The 15,053-nt window shown below is 46.7% G+C and overlaps 1 protein-coding gene across 1 annotated transcript in view; it reads right to left on the bottom strand.

The window, feature by feature from the left end:
* PRCC (proline rich mitotic checkpoint control factor) overlaps window positions 1–15,053 on the bottom strand; it is a 36,487-nt gene that overhangs the window by 791 nt on the left and 20,643 nt on the right. Inside the window, exons 3-6 of the mRNA XM_029580116.1 lie at window positions 8,230–8,820; window positions 7,029–7,127; window positions 1,818–1,961; window positions 1,036–1,101 (exon numbers count right to left, since the gene is read on the bottom strand). Coding sequence (XP_029435976.1) covers window positions 1,036–1,101; window positions 1,818–1,961; window positions 7,029–7,127; window positions 8,230–8,820 — 900 coding nt within the window. The remainder of the gene's footprint in view (window positions 1–1,035; window positions 1,102–1,817; window positions 1,962–7,028; window positions 7,128–8,229; window positions 8,821–15,053) is intronic.

The following is a 15,053-nucleotide window of genomic DNA, read 5'->3' as shown; positions in this document are numbered from 1 at the left end:
ATCATCCAACCTGTGTAAGGGCTAGGACTTTATATTAATATGGCAGGGTAAGATGGCCCAAAAGTAGAGATGGCATGGCCCTGGCAGGAGATTCGGGTGTAAGTTTCTGGCCTCGGCTTCTGCTCGTCAGGCCGGTGGGGGATAGGAGATGCTGTGGATGTGGGATCTGCGCACAACTGAAATCACCATAGGTGGGATTCAGGGTGCATTCACAAACTGGGTTCCAAAAAGCACATGGTCTGGGGTCCACCCCAACCTAACCCCAGGAGTGTTGCTACCATAGCTGTAGTGGGGGAAAGGCAGAACACAACTAGCGGGTGGGGGAGAAGAAGAGTTCAAAAAATAAATACAAAAATAAAAAAGCTGGTGTCTGTGAATAAAGACTGTCACCTTAGCCTTGAACATCCTATTGTACAGGGCAAGTGAACTGGGTTGGGACAGGTTCTGATGTGGCGGAAGGTGAAAGAACACAAAACTGAAAAAGCCCACGTTAGCAGAACAGTTTTTTCAACCGTGGAAAACTCCTGTCAGATCACAAGCCTAGTGCCACCTCATGGATCAAGGCGCTTTAAAGCAAATGCGCTAGGCCACAAGCGTTAAAGCGAGAAAGCGAAGAGAAAGCAGGCATGTGGGTTTCACGCCACTGCTCCTCCCCCGCTGGAAACAGAAACAGCAACCCCAGAACAGCCGCACTGTAAGCAGCTTTCCGATTGGTTGCTCTCCAAAGAAGACAGCACTGGAAAGAGGCAGCTTTTCACAGACCTTATTCTATTCAATTATGAAGTGCAGAGCACCTCGCTCCCGACTTCCCCAGAGACCAACTTCCAGACATGGCACAAATCTGATTTCACAGCACCACACTCGACGGAGGACTGCTGTGCCTGTGTCGGCAATGCCCACGGAAGAAGTCCGGACTTGTTTTAGAAGCAAGTCGGCCTTCTCTTCCCCAGCCCGACTGCATTCCACTCCCATCAGTTGGGGAAGCAGGACCCAAGGGCTGGAAGAGCTGTGCCAGTGTAGTCAGGTGCTCCTCACCTGGTGAATTAGGTACGTGAGCTGGTGCTTTCTCCTCTGCTGCCCCGTGGGCTGCTCACCTTTTTTCTAAAAGTAAAAACAAAAGGGAGAGGTCTTGTTTACCCTGCCAAAGACACCAAATACATAAGCACGTAAACTTTACAATCACTTCTCCCAGTGGAGGAATCTTTTTTTTTTTTACACTAGAAAAAGTGGCGCCAATGACAGAGACACTGAGTAGCTCATTGTGCTGCCGTGGCTCAGAGGCAGAGCTAGGCGTTGATACGGGGGGAGGTTCCAGCACCTTTGTTGGAGGCAGAACAGTCACAATCTGGGGCACAGCGTGCTCATAATGCCGGCCATAAACCATCAATGATGGGCGGGGGGGAGCTGCACGTTGATCCTCTGCAGTACCTGGAGGTTGAGAGGAATTACATGGCCATCCCCGGGCCCCGAGATAACGATAACATTATCAATTGTATAAAGCCATCAGGGTACACTGCGCTCTGCAAGAGAATTCATAGCATTACATTAATTTCCCCCCTCAAGAGCTTACAACCGACGTTGTGTAGGCTTGAGGAGACACAGTTTGCATAAGGGGAGCCAATCCTGCCTGTCTATGTCCGCAGCTCTGTGTTTTCACTCCCCCCCCCCCCCCCCCCCAAAAACTTTTTCATGGAAGAGTATCAACTCACTACTGCTGGCCCAGCTCCCCCCATCAAAGCGCTGAGAGAAAGAAAGAAGGTCTAACGGAGCCTTGGGACTTAGGCACATGCACTGGCAGGCCCCTCCCCCGCCCGCACCTTGCTGAACGATTTCATCGTCTTCTCTTCCGTCAGAGATTTGGTGAGCCACTGCTGGGTCCCGCTCAGCTGGTCGTCCCCTTTTATCTCCACAAAGTTGATTTCTTCTCGCCCTCGGTTTCGCTTTCCTTGGAGGCGTTTAAACTTTAGGCAACAAATGAAAAAAAACACAGCAACTTGCGTGTGAGTTAAGTTCTCTCGCCAGCAGGGCCACCCCCCCCCCCCCCGAGGTGACGTGATGTCTGCAGCCTCAGCCCTCTGTGATCAGGCCCTTCTCCCACCCATTACCCATGCTTGTTGACCAATGACCTTTTCTGGTGCAACAGCTGCTGAGAGGCATGAGATGCAGTTCTCGGACATGCAAAATTAGGCAAATCTCCTCATGAGAGGATGCCAGTATGGCGGGGGGGGGGGGGGGGGGTTCGGCTCACATCCACAGTCTATGACATCAGTCTGAATTAGCAGCAGCTTTATTGGTTGCTCTTCGCTGCCCACTCCCCCCACCCCCAGAATACACAGACAGTGCAAAATTGACCACAATACGTTTTATCAACTTGTACCAAACCTCAGGCTTTCCAGAACAACTTACGCGAGTGCGATTTGAAAAGAAGAAAACTCATTTATGTAAATATGTTAAGGGAAGAACACAGGCCCCAAAGAAACAGGAAGACCTGGCTAGCGACTTCCAACCCGGGTCTGTGGCCCGGCCACAATCAGCATTCCTAAAGGAGCATGAGAAGTGCAGCTGTGCATGGACCTTGCTCGTCTGGCACTCTGCTCGCTCTTCGGCTGTGTCAAGAGGCAGATATGGTTTTCCATCTCAAACCTTGAAATGCTTTCTTTCACACCACTTGCCAAATACCGGGGGGCTCTAAATTAAAGGCCAAACTAACCCGTCTTGCTCGTACTGATGGAAGAGTAACCTAGCTGAGAACCAGAGAAGCCAGGGTTCAAATCCCACTATCGCTCCTTGTGACCTTGGGCAAATCACTTCCCACTGCCTCATCTACAAATTTAGATTGGGGATAGAGACATCCCTACAGTACCTGAATGTAATCCACTTTGAAGTGCCTGAAAGGCAGAATAGATATGAAATACATACTGGTGAGGGAAAAATTTACAGATGAGAGGAAGGAGGGGAAATATTAATACCAAGTAGTCCGGTCACGCCAATTATCAGAGTCCAACATGCTTGACCACAGAATTCCTTTCCTTCTTAAAATCCGTGATACATTTGTTTTCAGGTTTACATATTAAATGTTTTGGCCACATGAAAAGCAGCAACCATGATGAGTTATCAGTTCTACAATTCTACTCTGACAGACACTGATCTGTGTGATAAGGCAGAATCCAAGGCAAATATAGCTACTGTGATACAGCAAGTTGGCTTACCTGTAAAACAGGGTTCTCTGCAGACAACAGGATGAATTAACCATTACGCGCAAATGAAGTCATTCAACAGCATTGACATGGATCCCGCTCTCAGAACTCAGTAAAGACCACTCAGTGTGGGTTGAAATTTCCACATGTATTCTCCTTTGTGATTCATGCTGATTCATGAAGAGATGATTTATATTCGGACAACAACCAACAAGGATTGAGTTGCACAGGCTGGATAAACATGCGTGGGAGTAGCTTGCTTTGACGGCGGTTACTACCCCTAAACAATTAGCTAGATACTTCACTTAGATGCAGCTCCAGCACTGCTACCCCTAACCAATTAGCTAGATACGTCACTTAGATGCAGCTCCAGCACTGCTACCCCTAACCAATTAGCTAGATACTTCACTTACATGCAGCTCCAGCACTGCTACCCCTAACCAATTAGCTAGATACTTCACTTAGATGCAGCTCCAGCACTGCTAACTACATCGATGGCGGGAGTGGAAGGGAAATAGAACAAAAAAGTCACTTACAAGGGACAAGAGTAACAGATAAGTATGGGGAAAAAAGAAAGTGAAAGCTTGCTGGGCAGACTGGATGGACCGTTTGGTCTTCTTCTGCCATCATTTCTATGTTTCTATATGCCAACATAAGACCACTTTCCAGGTGAGATACGTCACGTCCACTGACTCGAGAGGTTTGAAAGGAGGTTTCATTAACTGATCTAGGACTACATTGAGATCCCAAGGCATTGGAGGATTACTGATCAGAGGTCTGCAATGCTGCAGTTCTCTCATAAACTTGCATACCAAAGAATGGAGAGAGACTGGAACTCCTACCTGCTGATGATATGCCGCCAAGATGAACTTTGACCAACTAGGCGCAAAAGCCTGAGAGGAAGAATACAGAAGCAAGCCCCTTGGGCCACAGAAGAAATCCAGATGGCTGACCCCACAGCAAGATGAAACTCTGGGATCTTCTGGTCAAAGGTTTTCTAGCCAAGATCAGTACATTCCCCACCTCCTTTGAAGATGTAAGGAGAAGATTATGGAGCGCTTAACATCCACACTGTGGGGGCCAGTGACGGCAGATTTGAACAGCAGAGTCTACCATCCTCCTCCGTTATTAGCATCCGCAGCACCCTCAATGGAACCAGAGACTGAGCTGTCAGATGGACAAAATATGCATACTACACTTGTCGAGGCCAAGCTGATGCTATAAAAATTATCCTTGCCTTGTCCCGAAGGACCTTCTGGACAGTCTGAGCGATTAGAGGAATCAGGGCACACCCATGGAGCAAACAGACACTGCAGCTTAGCAGAAAAGCATCAGGAGCTGATGTGCAACTGTTCGGATGCATGGAGCAGAACTCTGACCTGTTGACTCCTGCAGCAAACAGGTCGATCACTGGCTTTCCTCAGCAACTGAAAAAAAACATTTGCTATTTTTTTTGTTTTAAGAATCAGTCATGCAGTAGCAACACTCTGCTGAGGCAGCCTCCAATGTATTCTGGGTTCCTGGAAGGTAGGGTGCTTCAAGATGGGTGTGGCAATGTATTTGGATGGCTTCCTGGCAAAGGGCATAAGAGCCCATAGCTCCCTGTTTACATAGAACATGGCCACTCGATTGTCCATCTGCATTAAGACTCTTTCCCAAGAGGAGGTAGAAGAAACCTCTCCAAGCATAGCTAATGGCTTGTAGATCCAGGTGGTTGATTTGCAGATGACTCTACTGGGGCCCACAATCCCTGGGTGCCCTCATCCCTTGGTGGAGTTGTCGGTAGAAAGAATCACTTCATGCAGTGGGATGCACAGTGATAGACCCACCTGTAGAATTTTCAGCTTTCCCACCACTAAAGGAATGCTGTCTTCACAGAGTTCAGGGAGAATTGATAGGATAATGGTTAATCAAGCTTATCCCATTGGCTTCGGAGACCCTATGAAGGGGCCCACCTGTGCAGATTGGACCAAGACCAATCTGATGCTGCTGAAGTAAGGCCCTTACTACACCCACCAGCAACACATCCTTTTAGACAGGGAGAAACGCCTTTTCAGACTCTTCTGAACTGAATTCTTTGGGATGGCATTAGGTTTGCTATGGCAAAGTTAACCAGGAAGCCCAGAGACTGGAGAGGCCAAATTGACTTCTTGAGGGAATCTAGAATGGCTGATGGAGATGAATCGTCCAGGTATTGGATTAGGCAGACTCCCTGCTGATGCCTATCCACGACTGACATCTGGCACCCACGGATGCAGGCTTCTTGCCCTTCAGCTTCTTTTTGCTGTTTGACATCATCTTTCTTAAATTTGCAGTCTTGCACCTTTTTTTTTTGTAGAATTTGAAAGTTCTGTTTAGAGGGGCTGCAGAAACATTTTAAAGCAACGAGGCAGGTAGGAGCACTAGGCTCCAAAAAGGTAGAAAAAATTCTGAGAGAGACTGGGTGGAAACTGGGTGGAAACTCCCAAGCATGCTCAATGAAGCCTTCACTGAGCTCTGAGAGCTGGGTGTGTGTTGGCGCCGGATGATGGCATCCATGTGCAATGGCTAATTCAAACCTGCTTTTTGACGGAGAACTACTAGAAGAGATTATAACCTGCTACAAACAATAGTTAATGTGTTTTAAACTAAAATTACCCCAGAACTCATATCTCATTAATATAAATTTAAAATCCCCTGCACACTGCTATTCACCAACTTTTTTCCTGGACTAATTGCCTGTTAGGGAATTAGCGTACAGGGCCAAAAAGAGCTGGGAGAAATATGAAGGATAGGGTGTGGACAACTTAGGTGGTGCTATTATAGGAATCCTTGTAGGCCAGAGAGTTAATTGCAAGATGGAATCCAGACTAAATTAACCTGATAGGCCAAAAACCTTCAGCAAAGGGTAAACAATGTAACTTACTTGTTGGATTGCACCCAGATGTCTCTGGTCACTCTAACATTCATTTTTGTCTCTCAATATGCTTGCTCATGCATGTTCCATAAACATAGTTGCTATGGTTGTTGAGCTTACAAAGTGGAGAATATCGTATGACGTAACAGAAGCATGCATTAGAGAGACTCAAGATGGAGGAATAAGTTGTCATCTTGATGTGTGGGAGGCAGCTAAACAACTAAATGGGTGCCATCTTAGTAGACTACACAGGATGGATTCTGGTGAGAAGATGTGGGAATGGAGAAAGAGGAAGAAATCTTTGAGGATGAGAAGAGTAATGAAGGCCACTTGTATTACATGGAGCAGTTAGTCAGTAGATTATCTGTCAGTTTATCTATGCAAAAATGCTGATGTAGTTTATGGATATTCTTGCAGAATTTCAATTCCTTGATTACAAGAGGAATCTAGTGTATCATTGTGCTTTTCTGAATACTACAGTGCCGGAAGCAGGCCTTGCAAAGGGATGCGGGGGGAACTCTGCAAATAGGGTCTTCAAATGATTTCTCACAGAGCCTGCAATTCTTCCATGAGTCCCAGGAAGTTCAAAGAAGAGACCAATTCATGAAACCGTGAGTGAACAATCAGAAACTACACAGAGTGAGGGAGGGGAACACTATCACAGGGTACACAGGGCAAGTTTGGTTAAGAACAAGAAAACTGTCACCCATGCACAAACCCCAGTCTCTCTCATCATGACATAGGGTGGGGAGCTCACTTTTCTGGAGAACCAAAAAAAAACCACTCTGGTTTTGAGGATCCCCAAAACATTACACCACTTCACATTACTGGAACAGATGCAGGCAAATGTGTGAGCTCAGTTTCCCCCTGCAGAACGGATTACAATTTTCCTCCAAAAATAATCCATCCCCGGTCATCAAGCTGGGCACACCTACCGCTTCATCGTCCATAAACGAGGAGAGGCCGACGCCCATGTCCTGAGGCACTGTGGAGACTGGCTCAGATTCCTGCAAGTACCCCGTGTTATAGTAATCCTGTCAAGGGAGAGAGAGAACAGGTAAGAAAAAAAGAGAGAAATGGTTTCTATACCGGCTCAAAGGCCGAAGCCAAACAAGTGAGGGGCTGAAGGCGACAATCAACCAAAACTCCTGCAAGTCACTTCCAACTGCATGGTGATCAAACACCATTTTGTTCTTCTGCAACAGGAACATTTTCAAAGGACAAACAAAAAAAAAAAGATTCTGCAGACGCATTGCAGAATCTTTGTCAGATTTTAAAAAATAAATAAATAAAATAAAATTAGTTCTGCCGGGACAAATTTCACATCGCTAAACATTTTCTGCGAAGTTTACTCTTATCCAGAAATTGCAGGTAATGAAATCCTTGGGCAAAACTCGTAGGCTTGCAAACTGTTTTATAGGCTTTTCCTCTGAATTTTCAAGTCCCCACAAAACCTCTCGCACAGTACCAAACGTTTATTCTAGCCATAAATAAATACATACATAAAAGGACTCTCCACCTGCAGAGAGCCCAGACGTACGCCATCGCCTGCTTTTAAACTCTAAACTAGTCATCTCTATACAGTCAAATTCAGTTCTATGCATTTCCAACAAGGAACACTTCAATTATATGCAGGGTCATATTTAAAAGTATGGCGTCCGCAGGCAGAAGATTGGGATAGGGGCATTCTCCTTTGGAAATCGGAGATTAGGGGATCCCAGTTTTCAGGTGAAACTTCAGAACTGGTCGCCCTAGACAACAGGCCTTTGCCTAAATCTGGCCCTGCTTATATGCTTAATGCAGATCTGTTACCGCCTAACATCCCAACAGCTGAGAAATGGCACACCCTTGTCCTCCGGCAATACTGCGCTCAGTCTGCCGTCGGGAAATCAAAATTCAGTTCTGGCAATCTTCTGTTCGTGAAAGATTGCAAATTAAACTGAAATAATAGCATTACTCTTAAAAAAAAAAAAAAAAATCTGTCAAATGTGTATGTTTTTTTCAAAGTCCTGGTGGCGTGCGCACAATGGTAAAAAGCAAAACTGAGGAGAGAACTAGTATAAAAGAAAGCAAAGGAATCACAGCCCAACTCCCTGGCTTTTTGGTAACACAGTGGCAACAGCAGGACTTACAAACCTGATAGTAATCAGCAGAAGCACTGGGACCACCGTAGTCTGTGTACTGGCCATAAGTCTGGTCGCTATAATCTTCGCTAGGCTTAGATGCCCAGCCGCTAGAGGCCCCTTGTTGGGAAGCATTGGCGCCTCCGGGCGTTTTAAACTCTAATGGGGCATTGGCTGCATCATCCTGCACGTCTGCCGTCTCGGTCCCAGGAGGCAGGTCCTCCGCGAGCACCACCGCTGGATACGCAAACGCCTCAGGGCTGGCAACGGCAGGCTCCTCCTTCGTGGACAGTGAGAAATAGTTCCCCAGCTCCACCTCCTCGTCGCTCTCGTCCTCCTCCTGGGTGATCTGCCTGGTGACCTGTCGGGTGGCGCTTTTGGCTGCGGCTTTGATGGCAGACGGCGAGGGGGTTGTGGAGACTGCCGGCTTGGCAGCGAGTTTTGCCTTGGCGGGGGCCGCGGGCTTGATGGCTTTCATGTCGCTTGGGCCTTCGTTTGCAGTCTTTCTGAAAACGTAAGGCAGGAACTGCCGTTTCGACTCTTTTCCGGACAGGTTTTTGGGCTGTGGGAGCAAAGCGGACAAACCAGCTCCTTCCCTTGATCCCTGTGTTTTGATTTGAAAAAAGAAAAAGAAAAAGAAAAAAAACCCACAAGTTAAATAACTTTGTCTCTCCCCTATGTTCTAGCATCAATCCGGCCTTTGCAATTTACATATTTATGTCTCAAATGAACATCTCCACAAGTCGTACCAAATTTGGTAATACTACAATATAGCTAAAGAACTCAGTAAATAATCGATGCCTGCTTCTTGGGCCGAGCAGCCTCCTAACTTTAAAAGGACCGGAGGGGGGCGGGGAGGGAAAGCACAAGCCAACAAGCCTGGCTCTTCAGAGGAGCTTCAGTTCAGAGATGAGACACTCGCTTTTTCAGGTACAAGAGATTCCATCAGAAAACCAAGCAGCGTTTGGCTACGAAGATCACAGCCAACTTCAACTCCAAATTTGAAAGTAATGTTGGGAAAAGTTGCTTGCTTGCACTCAGCTATAAGGTGATGTAGAAGAATTGACTGCAGCAATGAACAAAATAAGGGCCTTGGGAAGGGGAAAAAAAAAAGTTAAGAGGGAGAAGAACAATCACCTCCACATTATTGGCCTGTCGGAAAAAAGCCAAGGGCTCAGATAGTGGATCCCATAATTATTTACTCTCGTCTTTTGAAAGTCACGTTAAACTTGATAGGGCACATGGGGGGCAAATGCAATAAACCATGCTAAGCCCAACGCAGGTTTTCGCTCTGGTTTTAGCGCGGGTTTTTCAGTGATAACCTGATTCTTCGATGTAATATGAGTTTTAGTGCCCAAAAAAAAAAAAAAAAAGCTGCGCTGTGCTTAGCATGGGAATATGCAAACTGCATGTAAGTGAACCTATTAGTTATTACAGGGCGATGCAGGGAAACATTTTAGTGCATGTGTTTTAACACGGGAAATTTAACCAGAGTCGAGGCAGAAATAAAATGGAAGTCACGTTTCTGGTGGTCATTTTTGTCTATTGGTTGCTATGTATAAGTGCTTCTCTGTGGCAAAGTACGTACTTTTGGGGTTTTTTTTTATGGTTTGCTACATTTTGCAGGTGAGTTGAAGGATTAGAGCAGTAGAAGCTTTAGAGCAAAGAATAGAAAAACGCTTTATCGCCAAAGAAAAAAAAAAGGAAGATCCAAGAGGAGCAGGCTGCCTTGCTTCAAGCTGTTTGCAGAAAGACACGGTAGGCAGCGGATCCCTCGCCTGAGGACAACGCTGCTGGGGTTACCAGAGACAGATGTGGTGCGGACGTACACATTGAGCTCCAGGCCAATTCTCTCTCTCTGGGAAGAAATAAAGAGAGCTGAAGCAAAAAAAGAGGATCTCCTGCGCATCACTAAACCCTGCTCGGCTTAAAGACAAGGGCTTATGATCAACTGGGGTCTCCGGCACTGCACCAGGAATGATCTTTGTCTAATGCCAGATTTGGTTTCTGTGTTAATGGGAAGCCAACACGTTTTGCAATCTGCGGAAGCAGTTAAGCGCTTCTCGGCGAGTGCTCGCTCAACACCTTCTACAATAAAGCCGAAAAGGCCAAAAAGGTGTATTCGAGTAATAACTTTCTTTTGTCTTTCCTGTGCCAGCTCCCCATATTTGTCGATCACTGCAGGACCAGACTGAACTTGTGACAGTTACTACAATCTCCTAAGAGTCTGTTGTACGTTGCTAAGGTTGAATTCCATTTTTTTTTTTTTGTTCTGCTTTTTTTTGCATGCTCTATAAATTTTGTTCAAAATGGCCACTCGATGGGCTCTTTTCCCCTTATGTTGCTGAGCTGTCACATATTCTGCACTGGCTGCTCTCCTTAGGCATTGCTCTATGGCTCCCATGAGATTGCCTCAATTTACAGCGGCCCTATTTTCTGGCAGTAGCACAGCTAATCAACAGCACCTTCCAAGCTCTGCATTTCGTTTTAATACTGCATTCGCTTTTGTTAACGGATTCTAAGTCCAGTCTGTTTCCTCTTGCAGTTATTTGTTAATCTTTGTGGTGGACTGGGCGGGGGGGGAATCACAAAAGAGCGACAGTTGAGGGGGACTGTTATGAACGTCAGATCCTGCGTTTCCTGCACTGCGTTGCACCTCCCGGGAGCGTGATTTCCCCTTTCACTGCAAGTCTGGCTGAGGGTTAAGGTCCTTTCGCTCTGTTGTGTTAGTGTTAATGTTTTAACAAAGCTATCAGAGATGCATTTTTACATCCACCTCACATTTCTGAAGACCCAGCTAACTTATACGATATATGCACGACACTCGTTTTTTTCAGTTCATGGTTTGCCTTGCTAGCGTCCTGGCAACTGGACAAAGTCCTACAGGCTGCCCTGACACCTGGTATTATACTGAACTTTTATTATAGACACATCTTATATTGTTTGCACTTTGGGCCAAGACTTACCCTTCATAGAACAGAGACGGAGCTAAATTAAGAGCTCTGTCACTTAACGCGAGGGGAACGTTTGGACGAACGAAGGTCCAGGAAACTCATACGACACCAACTGAGCATGGTAAACTTGTAATAGTGCACAATTACTGCCGATACATTGCTGGCAGGCTCTATTTAAATTCTGCACTAGTTAAGAGATGCAGCCCAAACCGTAATCACGGTGAGGAGGGCGGAGGTTTGATAACCCAGTACAAGGGGGCCTTTATAGTCGGAGCCTTGGATACTGAAACATGTGTCTTAACCTTGCATTGAGCAGGGCCTCTAAATAGCTCAGCCGGCTCTGCTCCTGCTAGGTGATTCAATATAGATTCATGACCTTAGGAAGCCTGGAGAGATTGCTGTCCCACAAGTAAAGATGACACATACAAAATATTTCTTCATAGACAGCGGGGGGGGTGGGGAACAGCCTCCCAGGTGTGGTGATGGAGAGAAAAAAAAAAATAGCATTGCAATCCAGGACAGCCCAGGATACGCCCAGAGGATCTTTAGCTACGAAGAAATGACTGGAAAGCCAGAGAGCAGCTGGGGGTCTAAGCTACTGTACCAGGAATGAAATTGGGGCAGAGACTGGATGAGCTTTAGGGTCCTTATCTGCTGTATAGATTCTACATTTCTATTAACCTAGACAGGGAAGGCTACTTTCAGCGCTGCCTGCAAGTCTGGACCCGACAGAACCATAACCTTCGTCCGACACCGACACCGAATACAAGATGTCACGCTGAAATGCTTCTGGCAACCACGGGCACTTTTTTTTTTTTTTTTAAGGCGACTCATGAATGAGACTAAAGCCACTGACATGACAGGGATTCCCCAACTCACTTGATTCAAACACCGCAACGAATCTCCAGTTCCCGAAAATAAAGACGACTTCTTGACCTTGAGAAGAGGAGCTTGCATTTTAGCTCAGCTCTTAAAAATTTGCCCGAAGCAGGTGACGGCTACATCAGAACTTCTTTAATGTGGTTGGGAACCAGTTCGCATATTTTTGTCTCTCAATATATGGTAGGGCAGATTCTTGCTAACTATTCCTCACAGGGATATATGTTTTGACATTTTATGTTCATCATATTAAAGATTTGTGGATTTTATTTTTATCATCTATAGTTATAAATTTAATTGGATAGATGATTTGTTAAGCCAGCCACACCGCTGTTTGTTCCATGTTCTTTACTTTCTATTTGTATGACGGGGGTGTGGCTATTTTTCTGCGCCTCTCATTTGGCCAGGTCCTAGCAATTCTGGCTTTATTAAGGTAAACCTTTCAGAGATAGCAGCACTCTGGCACATGCTCTCTAACATCCCGCACATTTACCAGATTTTAAAAACTTTACTGGTGGTTTGTTTCAGCCATGAAACTGGGAGCAGATCATGCACAAGCCTGGGAACCCGCAGATCCTACCAAGTGGGTGGGTATAACCAGGCTGCCTTGCTAAAAACTCTCCTACTAATAACACAACCGTCAGATGGATCTGCAAGGACTATCCTATTATGGTACATATGAGTCACATCTGGACCACAGTTTGCAAATTTCTCAAAGCCTGCAATGCACGTCTCTAAATGATCAGAATCCTTTGTCTCCAGAGGTGCCTGGACAAGAAAGAGAACTTAAATTCTTAGCATGGGTTTGGAGAGGGCCCGCAGCTGCAGAAACCCCAGCTTCCTGACAGTTACGCTGGGGCTGTCACGCCCAGCGGAGCTTGAAATCAATAACCCTGCACGGCAGGGACGGAGAAGATGCAGTCACAGGCAAAGCCCAGGGGATGTTCACCCTCCACTTGCTGGGTGGTTAGGCACGCTCTCAGAAGGTCCCGCTGATTCAGCACAGGGCATGCCTGATGGGCGAGTATATAAAAGGCTCCTGGGATACATCCGCAGAATATCCGCTTCTCTGCTCTTGTTCTCGCACTATATTCAGCTCTGCAGTCCTGCTCCTGGGCCTGCTGCATGCCAAAACGCCTGCAAGTTAGGCCTAATTTTTCCAGCCTTGGCACAGCCTTCATCCAGGCGTTCAGCTTCTTAAGGAATGCCTTTTTTTTTTTTTTTTTAAAAACAGGCCATTCACTGGTGACCAGACATGCCGTTTCAGCTTATCCCAGCCCAAAATCAGAGACTACACCGGGATGAAATTATTAAATGCCAGTTTCATGGCCCCTATAGCAGGTTAGTAACCCATAGGAGTCTAACCTGGTCCAAACTGAATGGACTTCCCCAGCCATCTGCCCACTTAACAGAGCTTTCCAGAAAAATGTGAAAGAACAGGAAAGCAATTCTGACTACATCCATATTTATAATACAGAGTATCTCAAGGCAGCTGTAATTGTCAACCTAATTTCAAAGATGTAATTTATTTCTGATTTTCCCTGGATTTTTTTATTCCACTTTTCAGCAAAGTGGGTTACATTCAGGTACTGTAGGTATTTCCCTACCCCCAGAGGGTTCAAAATATAAGTTTGTACCTGAGGCAACTGAGGGTAAAGTGATTTGCCCAAGGTCACAAGGAGTGGCCGTGGGATTTGAACCCTGGTCTCCACTGCTCTAACCACTAGGCTACTCCTCTGCACCACTGCTAGTGCAAGAGTGTCCAGTTTTGACCATATGGTCCAACTTGTAGCCACCATTTCTCAGGCCTTTGGGGAATGGAATCAAACTGGGTCCAGCTAGCAGAGAATAGGGCATTTCTGCCAAGGTGAACAGACAGTGGCAGACTATGCTGCAGAGTTCTGGTGCTGGGCCACAGATCTGGACTGCAATAAACCAGAGATGAGATATTCTGAGCCACACTAGGAATGAGTTGGCATGACTGGACTCTCCAGAGAGCCTGGAGACTGTGCTCATCTTTTGTGTCCAGACTGACAGACACCTGACAGAATGGAACCAGGAGAACTAGCAAGAAGCCCCCCTCGGCCTCCAAAAGGCAATGCCTTCCGGGTGAACCCCCTGATTACAGACAGCACGAGGCAATGCCTTCCGGGTGAACCCCTGATTACAGACAGCACGAGGCAATGCCTTCCGGGTGAACCCCTGATTACAGACAGCACGAGGCAATGCCTTCCGGGTGAACCCCTGATTACAGACAGCACGAGGCAATGCCTTCCGGGTGAACCCCCTGATTACAGACAGCACGAGGCAATGCCTTCCGGGTGAACCCCTGATTTACAGACAGCACGAGGCAATGCCTTCCGGGTGAACCCCTGATTACAGACAGCACGAGGCAATGCCTTCCGGGTGAACCCCTGATTACAGACAGCACGAGGCAATGCCTTCCGGGTGAACCCCTGATTACAGACAGCACGAGGCAATGCCTTCCGGGTGAACCCCTGATTACAGACAGCACGAGGCAATGCCTTCCAGGTGAACCTCTGATTTCCGACAGCACGAGGTGTTGGCTGTCAGTAAAGGAAAAGGAAAATACTGTTGAGAAGACCTCTACCTCTGTTGCAGGCTTGCAGGGGACCGAAGGGTCAGCTGCCCCAATGGGTCAGAAACTTGTCAGAGCACCCGAGGGGGCAAACGGACAGCCCCAACTCCAGCAAAGGGGAGTAGTGTGGGACAAGCACTGATAAGCTGAGAATCACAACCCGGTTGGTATGGAAAGGGGAGAAACTACAAACCCTTGTCATGATCAATTCAGGAGCCTCAGTGTGTTTCATGGACCTCAGGTTTGCCCAGCAACACAAGGCTCTGTTACAAGAGAAGGGGGTGAGCATGGCTCCCCTCTTATCATCAGGGTCAGCGATTCAAGAGAATGAGCTATTGATAATGACAAGTCATGACCACCAGGAGGTCATACATTTTCTCTCTCAACCATGGCCCACATTTGGCC

The sequence above is a fragment of the Rhinatrema bivittatum genome, chromosome 16, assembly GCF_901001135.1.
Source record: "Rhinatrema bivittatum chromosome 16, aRhiBiv1.1, whole genome shotgun sequence".
Lineage (NCBI taxonomy): Eukaryota > Metazoa > Chordata > Amphibia > Gymnophiona > Rhinatrematidae > Rhinatrema > Rhinatrema bivittatum.
Note: the sequence above shows the minus strand (reverse complement) of the source record. Positions and strands in the feature narration are given on the sequence as shown.